The sequence below is a fragment of the Chrysemys picta genome, chromosome 17, assembly GCF_011386835.1.
Source record: "Chrysemys picta bellii isolate R12L10 chromosome 17, ASM1138683v2, whole genome shotgun sequence".
NCBI classification, from domain to species: Eukaryota; Metazoa; Chordata; order Testudines; family Emydidae; genus Chrysemys; species Chrysemys picta.
Window position 1 is genome coordinate 21,481,014 of NC_088807.1, and position 15,440 is coordinate 21,496,453.

The 15,440-nt window shown below is 63.1% G+C and overlaps 1 protein-coding gene across 1 annotated transcript; it reads left to right on the forward strand.

Annotated features, from left to right (window-relative positions):
* The first annotated feature begins 212 nt into the window (after positions 1-212).
* LOC122173434 (osteoclast-associated immunoglobulin-like receptor) lies at positions 213-10,130 on the forward strand. The gene is made up of 9 exons (XM_065571710.1): positions 213-337; positions 522-557; positions 1,321-1,611; positions 6,684-6,974; positions 7,387-7,491; positions 8,033-8,060; positions 8,395-8,444; positions 8,972-9,009; positions 9,256-10,130. Exons 1-9 carry the CDS (start codon positions 307-309, stop codon positions 9,403-9,405), a joined length of 1,020 nt encoding a protein of 339 aa, XP_065427782.1. The 5' UTR covers positions 213-306; the 3' UTR covers positions 9,406-10,130.
* Positions 10,131-15,440: the final 5,310 nt, after the last annotated feature.

The following is a 15,440-nucleotide window of genomic DNA, read 5'->3' on the forward strand; positions in this document are numbered from 1 at the left end:
TCCGGACTGGGCAGCTCCCATGTGGGGCTGGGAGGTGATGGGGGGACCAGGCAGCTGCAGAAGGGAATGTGGTTTGCTGGGCGTTGCTGGGATCTGGCTATTTCTTTGCTCTGAGCACGGTAAATTTGGGCCAGAAATTGCGGAGAAACCATGTGATGGGAAGAAAGGGGCCGAGCGCATCACGGGCTTCCTGGGGCTGCAGCTCCCGGCGCAGTTCCTCATTCTGCTCGCACTCGAGCCTCAGGCTCGGTGGAGCTGGGCACCAGGGTGCTGGTGGCAGCGCTGAGGGGCCCCCACTGCCTCGTCATGGCATCTGCTCTGACCGTTCTCCTCCTCAGTGAGTATCGGAGACAGTCAGGGTGTGTGCCCATGGGGGCAATTTGATACCTGGGCGTGTGTCTATGGATGGGGATCTGAGAGCAGGGTGTGTGTCCATGGCAGGGCAGATGGCAGACCTGAGCCCAGGGTGTAGGATCCAGTTGCTCTGGGATCTGGTCCATAATGACCCATCTCCTTTCCAGGCTGCTGGCTGGCCGGGCGGAGCGGGGTGTCTGGAGGTGAGTATCTGTGGGCAATGGGGCAGCTGGGGGAATTTCCACATTAAGGATGAGGACGTGGGTCGGGGGTGAGGGGAGCAGATCCCACAAAGGGATGATCCTGTCAGACCTCTGCTCCCTCCCACACCCAGAGGTGGGGACTGAGACCTCGCCCCACTCATTACAGGGATGGGCACCACACAGGGTGAATTCACATGCACTCAAAGCTTTGGCCCCCCAGGAAATACAGAGTGAAGGCACCAGCCACCCCACAGCGCCCCCGAACTGTGCCCGGGGAGCTGGCAGGATCCCGGGGAATGGGTCAGGTAGAGCAGGGCTGTAAGACGTGGACACGCAGAGGGACTGGAGCAAGGCACCATTGTGTCTCACCCTCGACTTGCTGCACCCGCGCGTGTCACTGCTTTGCTCGTGGGTCCGGCTCAGCCCGACCCGGCGTTCGGAACTTCCCCTGAACAGCTTTGGAAATATCCCGTCCCCAAAGGGCACCATGCAGAATAAGGGTGATTCTGGTCTCAACCCCCTGGGCTCAATCCGGAGTCACTCCTGGTTGCAGTGGGGACAGGGCTGAATTGACCCTGGAGAACTGATTGGAAATCTCCTTTCCCCCACCTGTCTCTCACCCCGGCTGTGAGCCGTGGGGCCGGGCCACACCCCAGGGACGGGCGGGGGGTAAAACGCTGGAGCGACAGATGGGCAGAGGATTGAGTCAGATGGACGCGGTTTGTGTCACCCCCACTTACTGCCTGTTTGTTTGTGCATCCAGAGTGGTCCTACCCCAAACCCTCCATCTCCGTCAGCCCCGGTGGGGTGATCCCCATGGGGGGAAACGTCACCATCCGGTGTCGGAATCAGCTCCTGGGCATGAGGTTCCTCCTCTACAAGGATGGAGTTAAGAACTATCTGAATTACACAGACCCTGCTGGCTCTGAGGCTGAATTTCCCATCACCAGCGCCAGACGGGAAGACGGTGGCAGCTACACCTGTCACTATAGCGACAGAACAGGACCAACTAACTACTCGGAGCCCAGTGACCCTGTGCAGATCATTGTAGCAGGTGAGTGGCCCAGACCAGCACCTCAGCTCCCAGCCCCACACCCAGCCAGGCACCACTGGTCTCTGTGAGCCCTGGCGTTCAGCAGATGGGATGTCCAGCCAGTGATGGTTGGGTGTCTGTGTGTGTGGGGGGGGGGATCTCGGCCCCCTGGGGGTGGGCATGTTGGGAGGGAGGAGATCTTGGGCTGGTGCCTTGGTGCCCTGGATCCCAGGTGAGACCCTGACCCTGTCTCTGCCCCGTTGCTGACGCTCCATGCTGGGCACGGGGCGCAGTGGCCGTGCCGGGGTCTGTCTCACGCCCCATCTCTCTCCCACTGCAGAGCTCAGCTCCCTCAAAGCCTCCATCTCCCTGGGCCCCAGCGGGAGGGGGTCACCCTGGGGGGAGCTGTGACCATCCGGTGTCAGGGTCAGCGCCGGGGTCTGGAGTTTGTTCTGTACAAGGCTGGGGCAGGAACGCAGCAGCGCCGGGCGGGGACTCGGCTGGGATCAAATTTCCCATCGCCAAAGTGAGCCGGTCAGACGGAGGCAGCTACACCTGCTATCATCCCCCCGACTCGGATCCCCACACCTGGTCGGAGCCCAGTGACCCCGTGGAGCTGGTGGGAGCAGGTGAGGTAGGGTTACCATATTTCAACAATCAAAAAAGAGGACACGGAGTGCCACCCTAGCCCTGCCCCAGCCCCGCCCCCCTCAGAACCCTCCTACCCCCTACCTGTCCCCTGACTGCCCCCTCCTGAGACCCCCCACCCTAACTGCCCCCAGAACCCCACCCCCTATCTAAGCCTCCCTGCTCCCTGTCCCGACTGCCCCAACCGCTCTCTACACCCCCTTCTCCCGACAGCCCCCCCCGAACCCCCGACCAATCTAACCCCCGTTCCCTGTCCCTTGCCTGCCCCAACCGCTCTCAACACCCCCTTCTCCCGACAGCCCCCCCCAGAACCCCCGACCAATCTAACCCCCGTTCCCTGTCCCTTGCCTGCCCCAACCGCTCTCTACACCCCCTTCTCCTGACAGCCCCCCCAGAACCCCCGATCAATCTAACCCCCCCCGTTCCCTGTCCCTTGCCTGCCCCAACCGCTCTCTACACCCCCTTCTCCCGACAGCCCCCCCAGAACCCCCGACCAATCTAACCCCCCCGTTCCCTGTCCCTTGCCTGCCCCAACCGCTCTCTACACCCCCTTCTCCCGACAGCCCCCCCCAGAACCCCCAACCAATCTAACCCCCGTTCCCTGTCCCTTGCCTGCCCCAACCGCTCTCTACACCCCCTTCTCCTGACAGCCCACCCAGAACCCCTGACCAATCTAACCCCCCCCCATTCCCTGTCCCTTGCCTGCTCCAACCGCTCTCTACACCCCCTTCTCCTGACAGCCCCTCCAGAACCCCTGACCAATCTAACCCCCCCGTTCCCTGTCCCTTGCCTGCCCCAACCGCTCTCTACACCCCCTTCTCCCGACAGCCCCCCCCAGAACCCCCAACCAATCTAACCCCCGTTCCCTGTCCCTTGCCTGCCCCAACCGCTCTCTACACCCCCTTCTCCTGACAGCCCACCCAGAACCCCTGACCAATCTAACCCCCCCCCATTCCCTGTCCCTTGCCTGCCCCAACCGCTCTCTACACCCCCTTCTCCCGACAGCCCCCCCCAGAACCCCTGACCAATCTAACCCCCCCCATTCCCTGTCCCCTGACTGCCCCAACCGCTCTCTACACCCCCTTCTCCCGACAGCCCCCCCCAGAACCCCCGACCAATCTAACCCCCGTTCCCTGTCCCTTGCCTGCCCCAACCGCTCTCTACACCCCCTTCTCCTGACAGCCCCCCCAGAACCCCTGACCAATCTAACCCCCCCCCATTCCCTGTCCCTTGCCTGCCCCAACCGCTCTCTACACCCCCTTCTCCCGACAGCCCCCCCAGAACCCCCGACCAATCTAACCCCCCCGTTCCCTGTCCCTTGCCTGCTCCAATCGCTCTCTACACCCCCTTCTCCTGACAGCCCCCCAGAACCCCCGACCAATCTAACCCCCCCGTTCCCTGTCCCTTGCCTGCCCCAACCGCTCTCTACACCCCCTTCTCCTGACAGCCCCCCAGAACCCCCGACCAATCTAACCCCCCCCGTTCCCTGTCCCTTGCCTGCCCCAATCGCTCTGTACACCCCCTTCTCCCGACAGCCCCCCCCAGAACTCCCGACCAATCTAACCCCCGTTCCCTGTCCCTTGCCTGCCCCAACCGCTCTCTACACCCCCTTCTCCTGACAGCCCCCCCAGAACCCCCGACCAATCTAACCCCCCCATTCCCTGTCCCTTGCCTGCCCCAACCGCTCTCTACACCCCCTTCTCCTGACAGCCCCCCAGAACCCCCGACCAATCTAACCCCCCCGTTCCCTGTCCCTTGCCTGCCCCAACCGCTCTCTACACCCCCTTCTCCTGACAGCCCCCCCAGAACCCCCGACCAATCTAACCCCCGTTCCCTGTCCCTTGCCTGCCCCAACCGCTCTCTACACCCCTTCTCCTGACAGCCCCCCCAGAACCCCCGACCAATCTAACCCCCCGTTCCCTGTCCCTTGCCTGTCCCCCCCGCCCCAGGCCGAGGGAGAGCTGCCGGCACCACGTGCAGCCAAACACTGTGGCGCTGCTCTGCGGGAGAGGAGGGAGCAGGGGAGGGGGAGGGACTCTGGCTGCTAGAGGCCCCAGTGGCTGCGAGCGGCTTTCAATCAGGCCCAGCCGTCCAATCAGCCGCGCCGCACTCTGCACGAGGGGAAGGGGGAAATCCTGGACATTTCTACTTTATTAGAAATCCCCCCGGATGGCCATTTAAAGCTGAAAAAGCCGGACATGTCCGGGGGAAAGCCGGACGGATGGTAATCCTAGGTGAGGGGCCCGGCCCGGCTCGGCGTCCCCGCTCCCAGCCCCACCCTCGGCCGGATACTCCGGGGGGCTCCGCGCCCATGGGCCACTCAGAGCCAGGCTCTGCCCTGAGCCCTGGGCCCAGCAGGGGGGACACCCAGCAGGAGCCAGAGGTGGGAAGCTTTAGGGCAGGGCCGGCTCCATAGTTTTTGCCACCCCAAGCAGAAAAAAAAACAAAAAAACCTGTGATCGGGAACTCTAACTGCGCCGCTTCAGGGACCCGCCACCGAATTGCCGCCGAAGAGCCAGATGTGCTGCCCCCTTCCAGGGGCCGCCCCAAGCAGCTGCTTGCCGGGCTGGTGCCTGGAGCCAGCCCAGTTTAGGGGGCCTTGGCTGCTGGGGGAGCTCGTTCTGCACCCTGGGCCCGGCCCCGGAGGAAGTTCTGTCCCCTGCCCAGACGAGCGTGACCCTGATTGTGGCCGGGACGGAGGCCGGGAGCCGTCACCTCGGGGTCACCCCAGAGCTGTGGGCTGTTGTCGGGTGTCTGCCTTGCAGCTGGGGCCGGCGGGAGGCACCCAGGCTAGCTCTGATGGAGCTGAAAATAGCAATGGAGCTGTGGCCGGGCAGGATTAGCCACTCACGTGTGCACCCGGCGCCCTGAGCGGCTTGTCCTCGAGCGGCTAGCCCATGCCATTGCAGCTAGCGTGGCCGTGCCCACACACCCCCAGGGCAGGCCGGACGCAGTGAATGAGGCGGGGGCCAGACACGGGCATATGAGGACCCAAGAACTAGGGAGCCACGGCTCGGTGTCTGTGGGGCTGGGAGCCCAGCTCGCAGGGCAGGATTCTGGGTCAGGGGGACTCTAGAATCTAGGAGAGAATCTCTGCCCGGGGGCCCCTGGATCTGCCCGTGGCTGGGGCCGGCCGGGGAGGCCGGGGCTGGGGGGGTGTCCGGGACTGACTCTCACAGCCTGTCTCCTGTGCACAGATCCCAGCTTACCCAGACCCTCCATCTCGCTGAGCCCCACTGGAGTCACCGCCCCAGGGGCAGACGTCACCATCCGGTGTCAGGGGCAGCGCTGGGACGTGAGGTTCTTCCTGCACAAGGCTGGAGACCTGAACCCGCAGCGACACATAGACCCTGCTGGGGACGGGGCCGAGTTCCGCATCCCCACCGTGGGCCGGCAGCACAGAGGGAACTACAGCTGCAGCTACCGGCCCCGATCAGAGCCCTTCGTTTCCTCGCAGCCCAGCGACCCCGTGCAGCTGGTGGTAGCAGGTGAGGGGCCCGGCCCGGCTCGGCGTCCCCGCTCCAAGCCCCACCCTCAGCCGGATACTCCTGGGAGCTCCGTGCCGATGGGCCACTCAGAGCCAGGCTCTTCCCTGAGCCCTGGGCCCTGCAGAGGGGACACCCAGCAGGAGCCAGAGGTGGGAAGCTTTAGGGCAGGGCCGGCTCCATAGTTTTTGCCACCCCAAGCAGAAAAAAAAACAAAAAAACCCGTGATCGGGAACTCTAACTGCGCGGCTTCAGGGACCCGCCACCGAATTGCCGCCGAAGAGCCAGATGTGCTGCCCCCTTCCAGGGGCCGCCCCAAGCAGCTGCTTGCCGGGCCGGTGCCTGGAGCCAGCCCAGTTTAGGGGGCCCTTGGCTGCTGGGGGAGCTTGTTCTGCAGCCTGGGCCCGGCCCCGGAGGAAGTTCTGTCCCCTGCCCAGACGAGCCTGAACCTGATTGTGGCCGGGCCGGAGGCAGGGAGGTGTCACCCCGGGGTCACTCCAGAGCTGTGGGCTGTTGTCGGGTGTCTGCCCTGCAGCTGGGGGCCGGCAGGAGGCACCCGGGCTAGCTCTGATGGAGCTGAAAATAGCAATGGAGCCGTGGCCAGGCAGGATTAGCCACTCACGTGTGCACCCGGCGCCCTGAGCGGCTTGTCCTCGAGCGGCTGGCCCATGCCGCTGCAGCTAGCGTGGCCGTGCCCACGTGCCCCCAGGGCAGGCCAGACGCAGTGAATGAGGCGGGGGCCACACACGGGCATATGAGGACCCAAGAACTAGGGAGCTGCGGCTCGGTGTCTGTGGGGCTGGGAGCCCAGCTCGCAGGGCCGGGATTCTGGGTCAGGGGGACTCTAGAATCTAGGAGTGAATCTCTGCCCGGGGGGCTCTGTATCTGCCTGTGGCTGGGGCCGGCCGGGGCTGGGTGGGTGCCCGGGTCTGGCTCTCACAGCCTGTCTCCTGTGTGCAGATCGCAGCTTACCCAGACCCTCCATCTCTCTGAGCCCCACTGGGGTCATCGCCTCAGGGGCAAATGTCACCATCCGGTGTCAGGGGCAGCGCTGGGACGTGAGGTTCTTCCTGCACAAGGCTGGAGACCTGAACCCGCAGCGACACATGGACCCTGCTGGGGATGGGGCCAAGTTCCGCATCCCCACCGTGGGCCGGCAGCACAGAGGGAACTACAGCTGCAGCTACCGGCCCCGATCAGAGCCCTTCGTCTCCTCAGAGCCCAGCGACCCCGTGCAGCTGGTGGTAGCAGGTGAGGGGCCCAGCTCGACGTCCCCGCTCCCAGCCCCACACCGAGCTGGACCCTCGGAGGGGGCCTCCGCACTGATGGGACGCTCGGAGCCAAGCTCTGCCCTGAGCCCAGAGTTGGGGACATCTTGCTGGGGAGCAGCCACTGGAGATTCAGGGCTGTGGGATGGGGGATCCCTGCCCCCGGGGGGAGCTGCAGAGCACGGGGCGTGTCCCAGGGGGATGCTCCCCCAGGCTGCCCATGCTCTGGGGATGCACAGAGGAGTCGGGGCCCAGGGGCTGCCCAGCCCCAGCCACAAAAAAAAAAAAATGACCCTGATGATCGATGCTGCGTTGCGGGGTGGGGATGGGACGACCACTGAGTCGCTGTTTCAGCCCCACCCCGGCCCTGTTGGACGCTGGTTCTATTCCTGCAGAAAGAGACTTCATGACTTGGCCCATCATCGTCGGGGTGAGCGCGGCAGCCGCCCTCCTCCTCCTCCTCCTTGTGGCCTTCGTCTGCTTCAGAAAAACCCGAGCCAGTGAGTGCCCCGCCCAGCGAGGGAAGGGTTAAATCTGCCACTAAGCATGGCGGGATGGGGTCACGGATTGGAGGGGGACTGTGCCAGGAAAGCCAAGGAGCGGGGGCGCTCAGCAGAGGGCGCTGTTGCATGTGTAATCCCTGTACACACAGCTGTCCCACCCCAGAGGTGGCCGCATCTCAGTGCCGGGCGACGGGTCCCTGTATAACGAGCCGCCGGCACCGTGCTTCTCAGGTACCTGGGATGACAGAGGAGCCACTGGCCTGTGGATCAGATTTGTTATGAATCACTAACGAGGGAGGATTGGGGACAGGAAAAGCCCCTGAGTTAATCTGCCCCTCCCCCGGGTACATGCTATGGTGTTGTGCTGCCCCCTGCTGATCCGGCCCAGCCCAGCAGGGATCCAGGCTCAGCACCAGCAGCAGAGGGGACCCCCCCCAGGCACCCCCATCCCTGCTGCCCTCTGGGGGGTGAGTGGCCGGCGCTGGGACCGGGGATCCCGATCGGCTCATGGGGGATTCTGGTTTGTGTCCCTCTGCAGGAAAAGGAGCCGCACCGAGACCGAGCAGGTAGGAACCCAGCTCCTCCCCCCTCCCGATGGACCTGCCTGGGTCACAGGGCTCCTGGGTTCTGTCCCAGCTCGGGGATGGGGGTGTGACCAGAAGTGGTTAGAGCAGGGAGGTGTGTGGGGGCGTGACCAGAAGTCCTGGGTTCTATATCTGCCTCTGGGAGCAGAGTGGGGGCTAGTGGTTAGAGCGGGGTGGGGTGGGGTCTGGTGGTTGGGGCAGGAGGCTCAGGGAACTGGGTTCAGTGTGAGGCAGGATAATGGGCTCTCTGGGTGTGTTGAGGAATCTCCCCACGGGTGGGGGGATATGACATTTACAAGGGGATTTTCTCTTTTAGCACCAGCCCTATGGGGGCATTAAAGGCGCCAGCTCAGCAAGACCCCACCTGTGAGTAACACACCCAAGGGGGTACCAGGGTGGGGCAGGACCCCTGGGGAGGGGAGGGGCTTGTGGGGGCTCCACCCATATGGGGGGGGGCCTGATTTACAGCTGCTGCCGGGCGGGACTAAGGAGAGGGTCCCAGAGGTAGCTGGTGTCAGCTGAGAGTGTTGGACTCCCAGGGAGCTCCCTGGGGGCCACCCTCCCTTCCCGTTCTAGTTCCCCATCCACTCCTGGCTCCCAGCCCCCTGCTCTAACCACTAGTCTAGACCCCACTCTCCTCCTGAGCCAGGGTGAGAACACAGGTGTTCGGACTCCCAGCCCCCCCCCCCGGCTGTAACTCCCTAGACATCTTTGTGCCTCAGTTTACCTCTCTGTAACACGGGGCTAATGACCCTGGCCCATGCTGTGGGGCGGGGGAGGGGTGGCTGTGTCAGGCTCTGACCCCCCTGGCTGAACGGGGGGTCTGAGCTGGGTGTGGGGTTCTGCTCTGGGCCGGCCAGGGGTGTAGCTCAGCGGGTGTCTCTGTTCTGCAGACACCTCCATCGATGAAGGGAAAGAGCCGCAGACCCTGGTAAGTCTCCCCTGTTCCCCCATGGGGCCTGACCCCCAACCCTGACCCACATGGGCCCCAGCAGACCCCTCACCACCACCCTGCCTTTCCTGGCACACTCAGTGGTTTGGAGTGGGGGTTGGGCTGCTGGGAAGGGGGTGGGCTTATGGGATTGCCAAGTGTGTGTGTCTGTGTGTACCCTGTGCTCTGTGTGTGTTGGTGGATTCACACACACACCCCAGTGACTCTCTCCCCTCCCACCCCCAGGAGCCCGACCCCGGCGCCGATGGACTCACCTATGCTGAGCTGGACATCCAGGCGCTGCACACAAAGAGGGGGGATCCGTCCCCCACCCCCGAGCCTGTCCAGCCCAGCCTGTATGCCCCAATCAACATGAACCGGGGGCCCCCACAGTGAGGGCCATCCATAGCCATGGGGCACTGGCCCCCAGGGGGCGACTGACTCACCCCCCTGCAGCACCAGCCCCAGAGAACTCTGCTTCCAGGGAAGATTTATGGGGAATGCTTCCCTTCCCCCGCTGCAGCCCTGTCCCATCGAGCTGTTGTCCCCCTGCCCTGCCCAGCCCAGCCCCACATGTAGGGGCCGGTGTGGGGGGGCTCAGCACTGGGAGGGGGAGGGGATGTGCTGAGGTGGCTGTTTATGTTATTTTGCATCCTGTTAATCTCCAGATTTGTAATAAACACAGACCCACAAACCAGCCCAACCTGGGCACCCCACAGCCCCCCTGTGCCCGTGCCGGGAATCTGTGTGTAAGCAGAGTCAGGATGAGCTCTACCCTGACATCTGGTGGTGAATTATGGCGAGTGTGGAAAAGAACTCCAGGGGCTGATCTGGTTTGCATAGGCACACCCACCCACCTGGCATGAAACAACAGCAACTCAAAGTGGTTACTTTGGCTGGTGTGGGATCCCCAGTTTCTCTGTTATTGGGGCAGGAAGAATAAAGTTTTGTTATCCTGATTCTGTGAATCAAGGCCAGTGGAACTGTTGTATGACAGAGGACTCACCAGTAACTAAGTAGCACTCGCTAGACAAGGGTAGGGTGACCTGACAACCTGATTTTTGTTTTTTTGTTCTGACCAATGTTTTGTTAGGACAGTGGATAAAAAAGAAATTTTGCTATCCTCTCTGGTGCTCGCACATCACTGCCCCAACTCTGTTCCCTTTTTCCCCCATTGGCTCCCTCCCCAAATCCCTGTCCTGGCCCTACCTCTGACCCAACCACGCAGCATTCCTCCTCCCTCCCAAGCTTGCAGCATAGCAGCGCAAGCATGGAGGGAGGAGGTGGTGGCGGTGCCTGGGTCCTGGAGCTAATGAGTCAGCTCCGGGCACTGGGTGGGCAGGGAAAGGGGGGCTGGTAAAGGAAGGAGATGGGGGGGCTCAGCTCTGAGTGCCGTGCCAGAGGGCTCCTGCCCAGCCCCCGGGCCGCTGCACATGGGGGCCGAGGCCGGGAGCACAGCCTGGAGGCTGCTCCAGCCCTGCAGCCCGCGGGGCAGCGCGGTGGGTCCGGGCGGGGGCAGCATGGAGCGGGCAGGGGCCAAGTGGGTGGCGTGGGGGCGGGGGCCGAATCCCCACTGCTGCCGGGGAGCCCCGCGCCTCTCCCTCCTGCTCGCAGCTGCAGCTCCTTCCAGGCGGGATGTGCCCCCAGGCCCGCCCCGGGCACATGTGGCGCGCGTCCAGTGGCTCCTTCCCAGCGGGAGGGAGACTAGGCACGCCTCATGTGGCTGGGGCGGCGGGAAGCGCATCCCAGCGGGAAGGAGCCGCAGCCGCGAGCGGGAGAGAGAGGCGCGGGGCTCCCTGGCAGCAGCGGCGATTCGGCCTGTGCCGCCCACCCGGCCCCTGCCCACTCCGCGCTACCCCCGCATATGCCCGTGGCGGGCCGGGGGGCAGGAGGCTCAGCGGGGAGGGCAGTGCACGCATCCGGGGCCTGCTAATGCCCCCGGCCCCTTTTAAACTCCTTTTTTTTTTTTTTGCTCTGTGCCCCCTTTTTTTTTTTGCTTCCCCCCGTCCTGATATTTTATACTGCTGATCTGGTCACCCTAGTCAAGGAACATGGGTTACAAAACCCAGTGAATTGAGAGAGGTTGGGGACAGGTATTTGTACCTGATGGTATGGGCCCCTTTTGAGGGCCTGGAACACCAATTGCACTACCCCCACGCTCCACTGTTGAATAGCAGAACTAAGTTTTGCTTCCATTATTAGTCTAGCTAGAAGTTGCTGAACTGAATTCACTTTGGGCCAATGGTGCACCGGCACTGGGGCTCCCCTACTACAAACTGAAATCACTAACAGCTGAAATCACTAAAAGAGCTAAAATTGCTGAGCTGAGATCACTGAGCGCTGTGTTAACCAGTGGGGGAGCCTGAAGATATATTGCTAAGCAGCTGGCAGAGCCGAGCAGTTTGTGGGACAGTTGGAGCAGCCCGTGGGACAGCGAGCAGAGTGGAGCTGGGCCATTTGCGGGGGCAGCTGGAGCGGTTCATGGGACGGCTGGTGGAGTGGAGCGGCTGGCAGAGCTGAGCAGTTTGTGGGATGGCTGGAGGAGCGGAGTGACGCGGCGCGGCGTGGTGCGGCTGGTAGAGCGGAGCCATTCGTGGTAAAGGCTGCAGCAGAACTCCACGGAGAGGTGGGGCAGTCGGCCTCGGACCACGTAAGGTGCTCCTTAACATCCCGTGTGGCCCCCCCCATTTCCGCCCAGGCTGGGGGGTTAAAACTCTGCAGATAAACTTTTGAACTCTGGGGTGGCACTGACCAGGGACAGAGACTTTGGGGTTGTTGGACTTTGGGGTGATTGGACTTAAGACCTTGAGGGGAAAAGGACACTGCCAAACTTACTTGGGGGTGGGTCTTTTGCTCATGGTTTGTGTTAGGAATCCTGTTTGTGGTGTTTCCCCAACATAATGCCGCATTGTTTCCCTCCTTTATTAAAAGGCTTTTGCTACACTCAGACTCCGTGCTTGCGAGAGGGGAAGTATTGCCTCCTAGAGGCGCCCGGGGGGTGGTATGTAATTGTCCCAGGTCACTGGGTGGGGGCTCAAGCCAGTTTTGCATTGCGTTGTTTAGGGTTACCATACGTCCGGATTTCCCTGGACATGTCCGGCTTTTTGGTCCCCAAATCCCCGTCCGGGGGGAATTGCCAAAAAGCCGGACATGTCCGGGGAAATAGGGAGGCAGCATAAGCCAGGGTCCGCCTGGCCCCAGCACGACCCGCCGAGTCCGCAGCGCAGCCCAGCCGCCCGGCTACGTTGTAGCGAGCTTGGGCCGGGGAAGGAGGGGGCGCAGCCGCAGAAGGCGGTAAAGGGGCCACTGCTGCCCCCGGAGGCCAGGCGGACCGCGCGCCCCAGCTGAGCCCACAGGACCACGGGGAGGCCGGGCCCAGCCAGCAGCTCGGGCTTCCCTCACAGGCGGGGACTCCTCGGCCACTGGGGGACCCTTCCTGCGGCCCCATCACCACGCGTGGCAGGAAGGAGGTTGCAGCGCAGGGCAGGGAGTGCGGCGTGTGCTGGGGCTGCAGGGACCCGCACTGCCCCGGTCGCCGCTGAGCATCCGAAGCCCCCGCCAGGCAGAGGCTGCTGCGGGAGCGGGGGAGCAGGGCAGGCGGGGGGTGCAGAGGCTGCAGGGTGAGGAGGAGCAGGGCAGGCAGGGGCATAGAGGCTGCAGGGGCAGGGGGGCACAGGGGCAGGGCAGGTGGGGGGTGCACAGGCTGCAGGGGCGAGGGGGTGCAGGGGATGCAGGGCCAGTGGGGAGCAGGGGGCACAGAGGCTGCTGGAGCGGGAGGGGTGCAGGGTCTGCAGGGCGAGTGGGCAGCAGGGAAGCACTTAGCAACCCCCAACCAAGATCAGAGCGGGAGGGAGGAGGGGGAATGTGGGGTGCTCAGAGGAAGGGGCAGAGTTGGGGCAGGGACTTTGGGGAACGGGTTGGAATGGGGGTGGGGAAGGGGCGGAGTTGGGCGGGGCCGGGGGTGGGGCCGGGGGCAGGGAAGGGGCGGGGCTGGGGGCAGGACCGGGGCCCCATGGAGTGTCCTCTTTTTTAAATGTTTGAACATGGTAAGCCTAGCGTTGTTGAAACGGAACCCCTAGATACTGAACACGGCCCTTGTTGCCGCCAACTCAGAGGCGCAGAAGGGTTACATGTGTAACACCTGGGGGAGATGGGGTGGGGCGTGGGGGCTGAATATACAGGGACCCCTCACTCAGCACTGGGTTGCAGCCCCTCTGGGGAAGGGCATCAGTTGGGCAGGGCACCGGGATTCACACCCTGACTCTGGGTGAAGCTGCAGAAGGGTCCAATTGGCACCGGCTGTTTACATCCCCTGCATGGGGTCGTCCTGTCCCTTCCCCGCTGTGCTGGGGGATCCATCGCCGTGAGCAAAGGGGAAGTGATCCCTGAGCAGTGCTGTCACGGAGTGTGGGGGGACACAAGGCCCTGCACCCCCGGCTTCCTGCGATTCACTATGACTCCCAGCCAGCCAGTAAAGCAGAAGGTTTATTTAGACGACAGGAATACAGTCCAAGACAGGTCTTGCAGGCACAGACAACAGGACCCCCTAAGTTAGGTCCATCTTAGGGTCCCAGGGCACCCTAGCCCTCTTGGGAGGTCAGAGCCCCGTCTGCCTCCCAGCCATGTCACCAGCCAGCTCTGAACTCTCTCTCCAGCCTTTGTTCAGTTTCCTGGGGAAAGGTGTCACCTGGCCTCTAACCCCTTGCTGGGTTCTCATGTTACATGCTCAGGTATTCTCCGTCAGTCAGTCTCCCATCCCCCAATGCAGACTATCCTAGCCACACTCCCCTGTCAGCATTCAAAGACCACAGTAAGAACAGTCTCAGTTCGTCACATCTCTCCCCCCTTCCAGACCGAACTGAGCGGGGTCACTTCAGCCAGTGACCTGGGGAAGTTCGAACCTACCCACATTCCCATGGATGCCCCCGCATCCCTCCCATTCCTTGGTGAGAATTACACCAGCCCCTCCAGTTTCACGCCCCCCCCTTAGGTCGAGGGTGCTCGATGGCACTCGTAGTTCGCATGTGGGAAGGTTTATACGGCCTGTGCCTTTTTCCCACCCCCATACCCCTGGGGTTCCAACTGGGCTGGGGTCTTCTCCCAGCGTTCCAGTCTGGAGGTCTGTGCTTTGGGCTCTCTTGGTTCAGAGCTGCCCTTTTAACCTTGGCCACCCTCCGGAAAGGATCCTCTATGCTGGGCAAGGGTCCTAAAGCCATTTTCCCCTTGTCCCGGGCCTTCCTCCCCCTCTGACAGGGGTCACAGGATCCGCAGTACTGTCGGACAGTAACAAAGACCCCAGGCCAGTAAAAGCTCCGTAGCAGCCTCTGCTGGGTACGCCAGGTTCCCTGGTGCCCTAAGAGGGGAATGTCATGGGCCCGGTATAGCAGCTGGCGGCAATACTTCTGGGGTACCACCAGCTGCCTCCTGATCCCCCCTGACTCCATTTTCCCTGGGGGAGCCCATTCTCGGTACAGGAACCCCTTCTCCCACAGGAACCTTTTCCGGCCACCTCTCAGGGGTCAGCCCAAACTCGCGGAGCAGGGCCTTTTTGAACAGTTCATAGTCCCCTGTCTCTGCCCCTTTCAGTCGGCTGTACACCTCCCTGGCTGTGGAGTCCAGTGAGGGGATGAGAAACTGGAGCCTGTCTGCAGGGTCAACCTGGAGCAGCTCTCAGGTATTCTCAAAGGCTGTCAGGAAGGTATCCATGTCCTCCCCCTCCTTACGCTGGGCCAGGAAGCACTTATCAAAGCTCTTCGCAGTCTTGGGTCCCCCCTCGCTCACCGCAGCCAGGGCCCCACTGCTCCTCAGCCTGGCCAGTTCCAGCTCATGCTGACGTTGGTTCTCCTTCTCTTCCCGCTCCTGCTTCAGTTCTTGCTGCCTTAACTCGAGCTCTTTCAGTCTCCGCTCCCTGTCATATTCCAGTCGCATCCGCTCCCGGGATGGGGAGCTCCGCCGGGACAATCCCCTGCTGGCTGCTGGGGTCAGGGTGCCCTCGGTATTCGCTGGGCTTCCCCCAACCTCTCCCCTAGGTATAGGTAGGCAGGCTCTTGGGATGTCCTCGGCAGCAGTCTGACCCCTCCCAGCCAGGTCAGGTCCCGGGGCCCACGCTGCATCTCCGCGTGGCTTCCCCCAGGGACAGGGCTCGGTTCATCCAAGCGATCCCTCTCCTCCAGCTGGGCAATGAGCTGTTCTTTGGTGGACCTCCCAATGCGCAGCCCCCTCTGCCTGCACAGCTCCACCAGGTCGCTCTTAAGGCGTTTAGCATACATCCTCCTGCTGGCCACTCGCCGGCCTGTGCTCTCCGCTTTCCACCGTTCCAGGGAGACCCCTAGTGTGCCAGCCCTTCTTCAGGTCACCACCTCTCCGCCAGGGTCGAGCTGCAGACTCCTCCGCCCCGGGACCGCTCGCTGCGATCCTCCGGGGGACCCTGT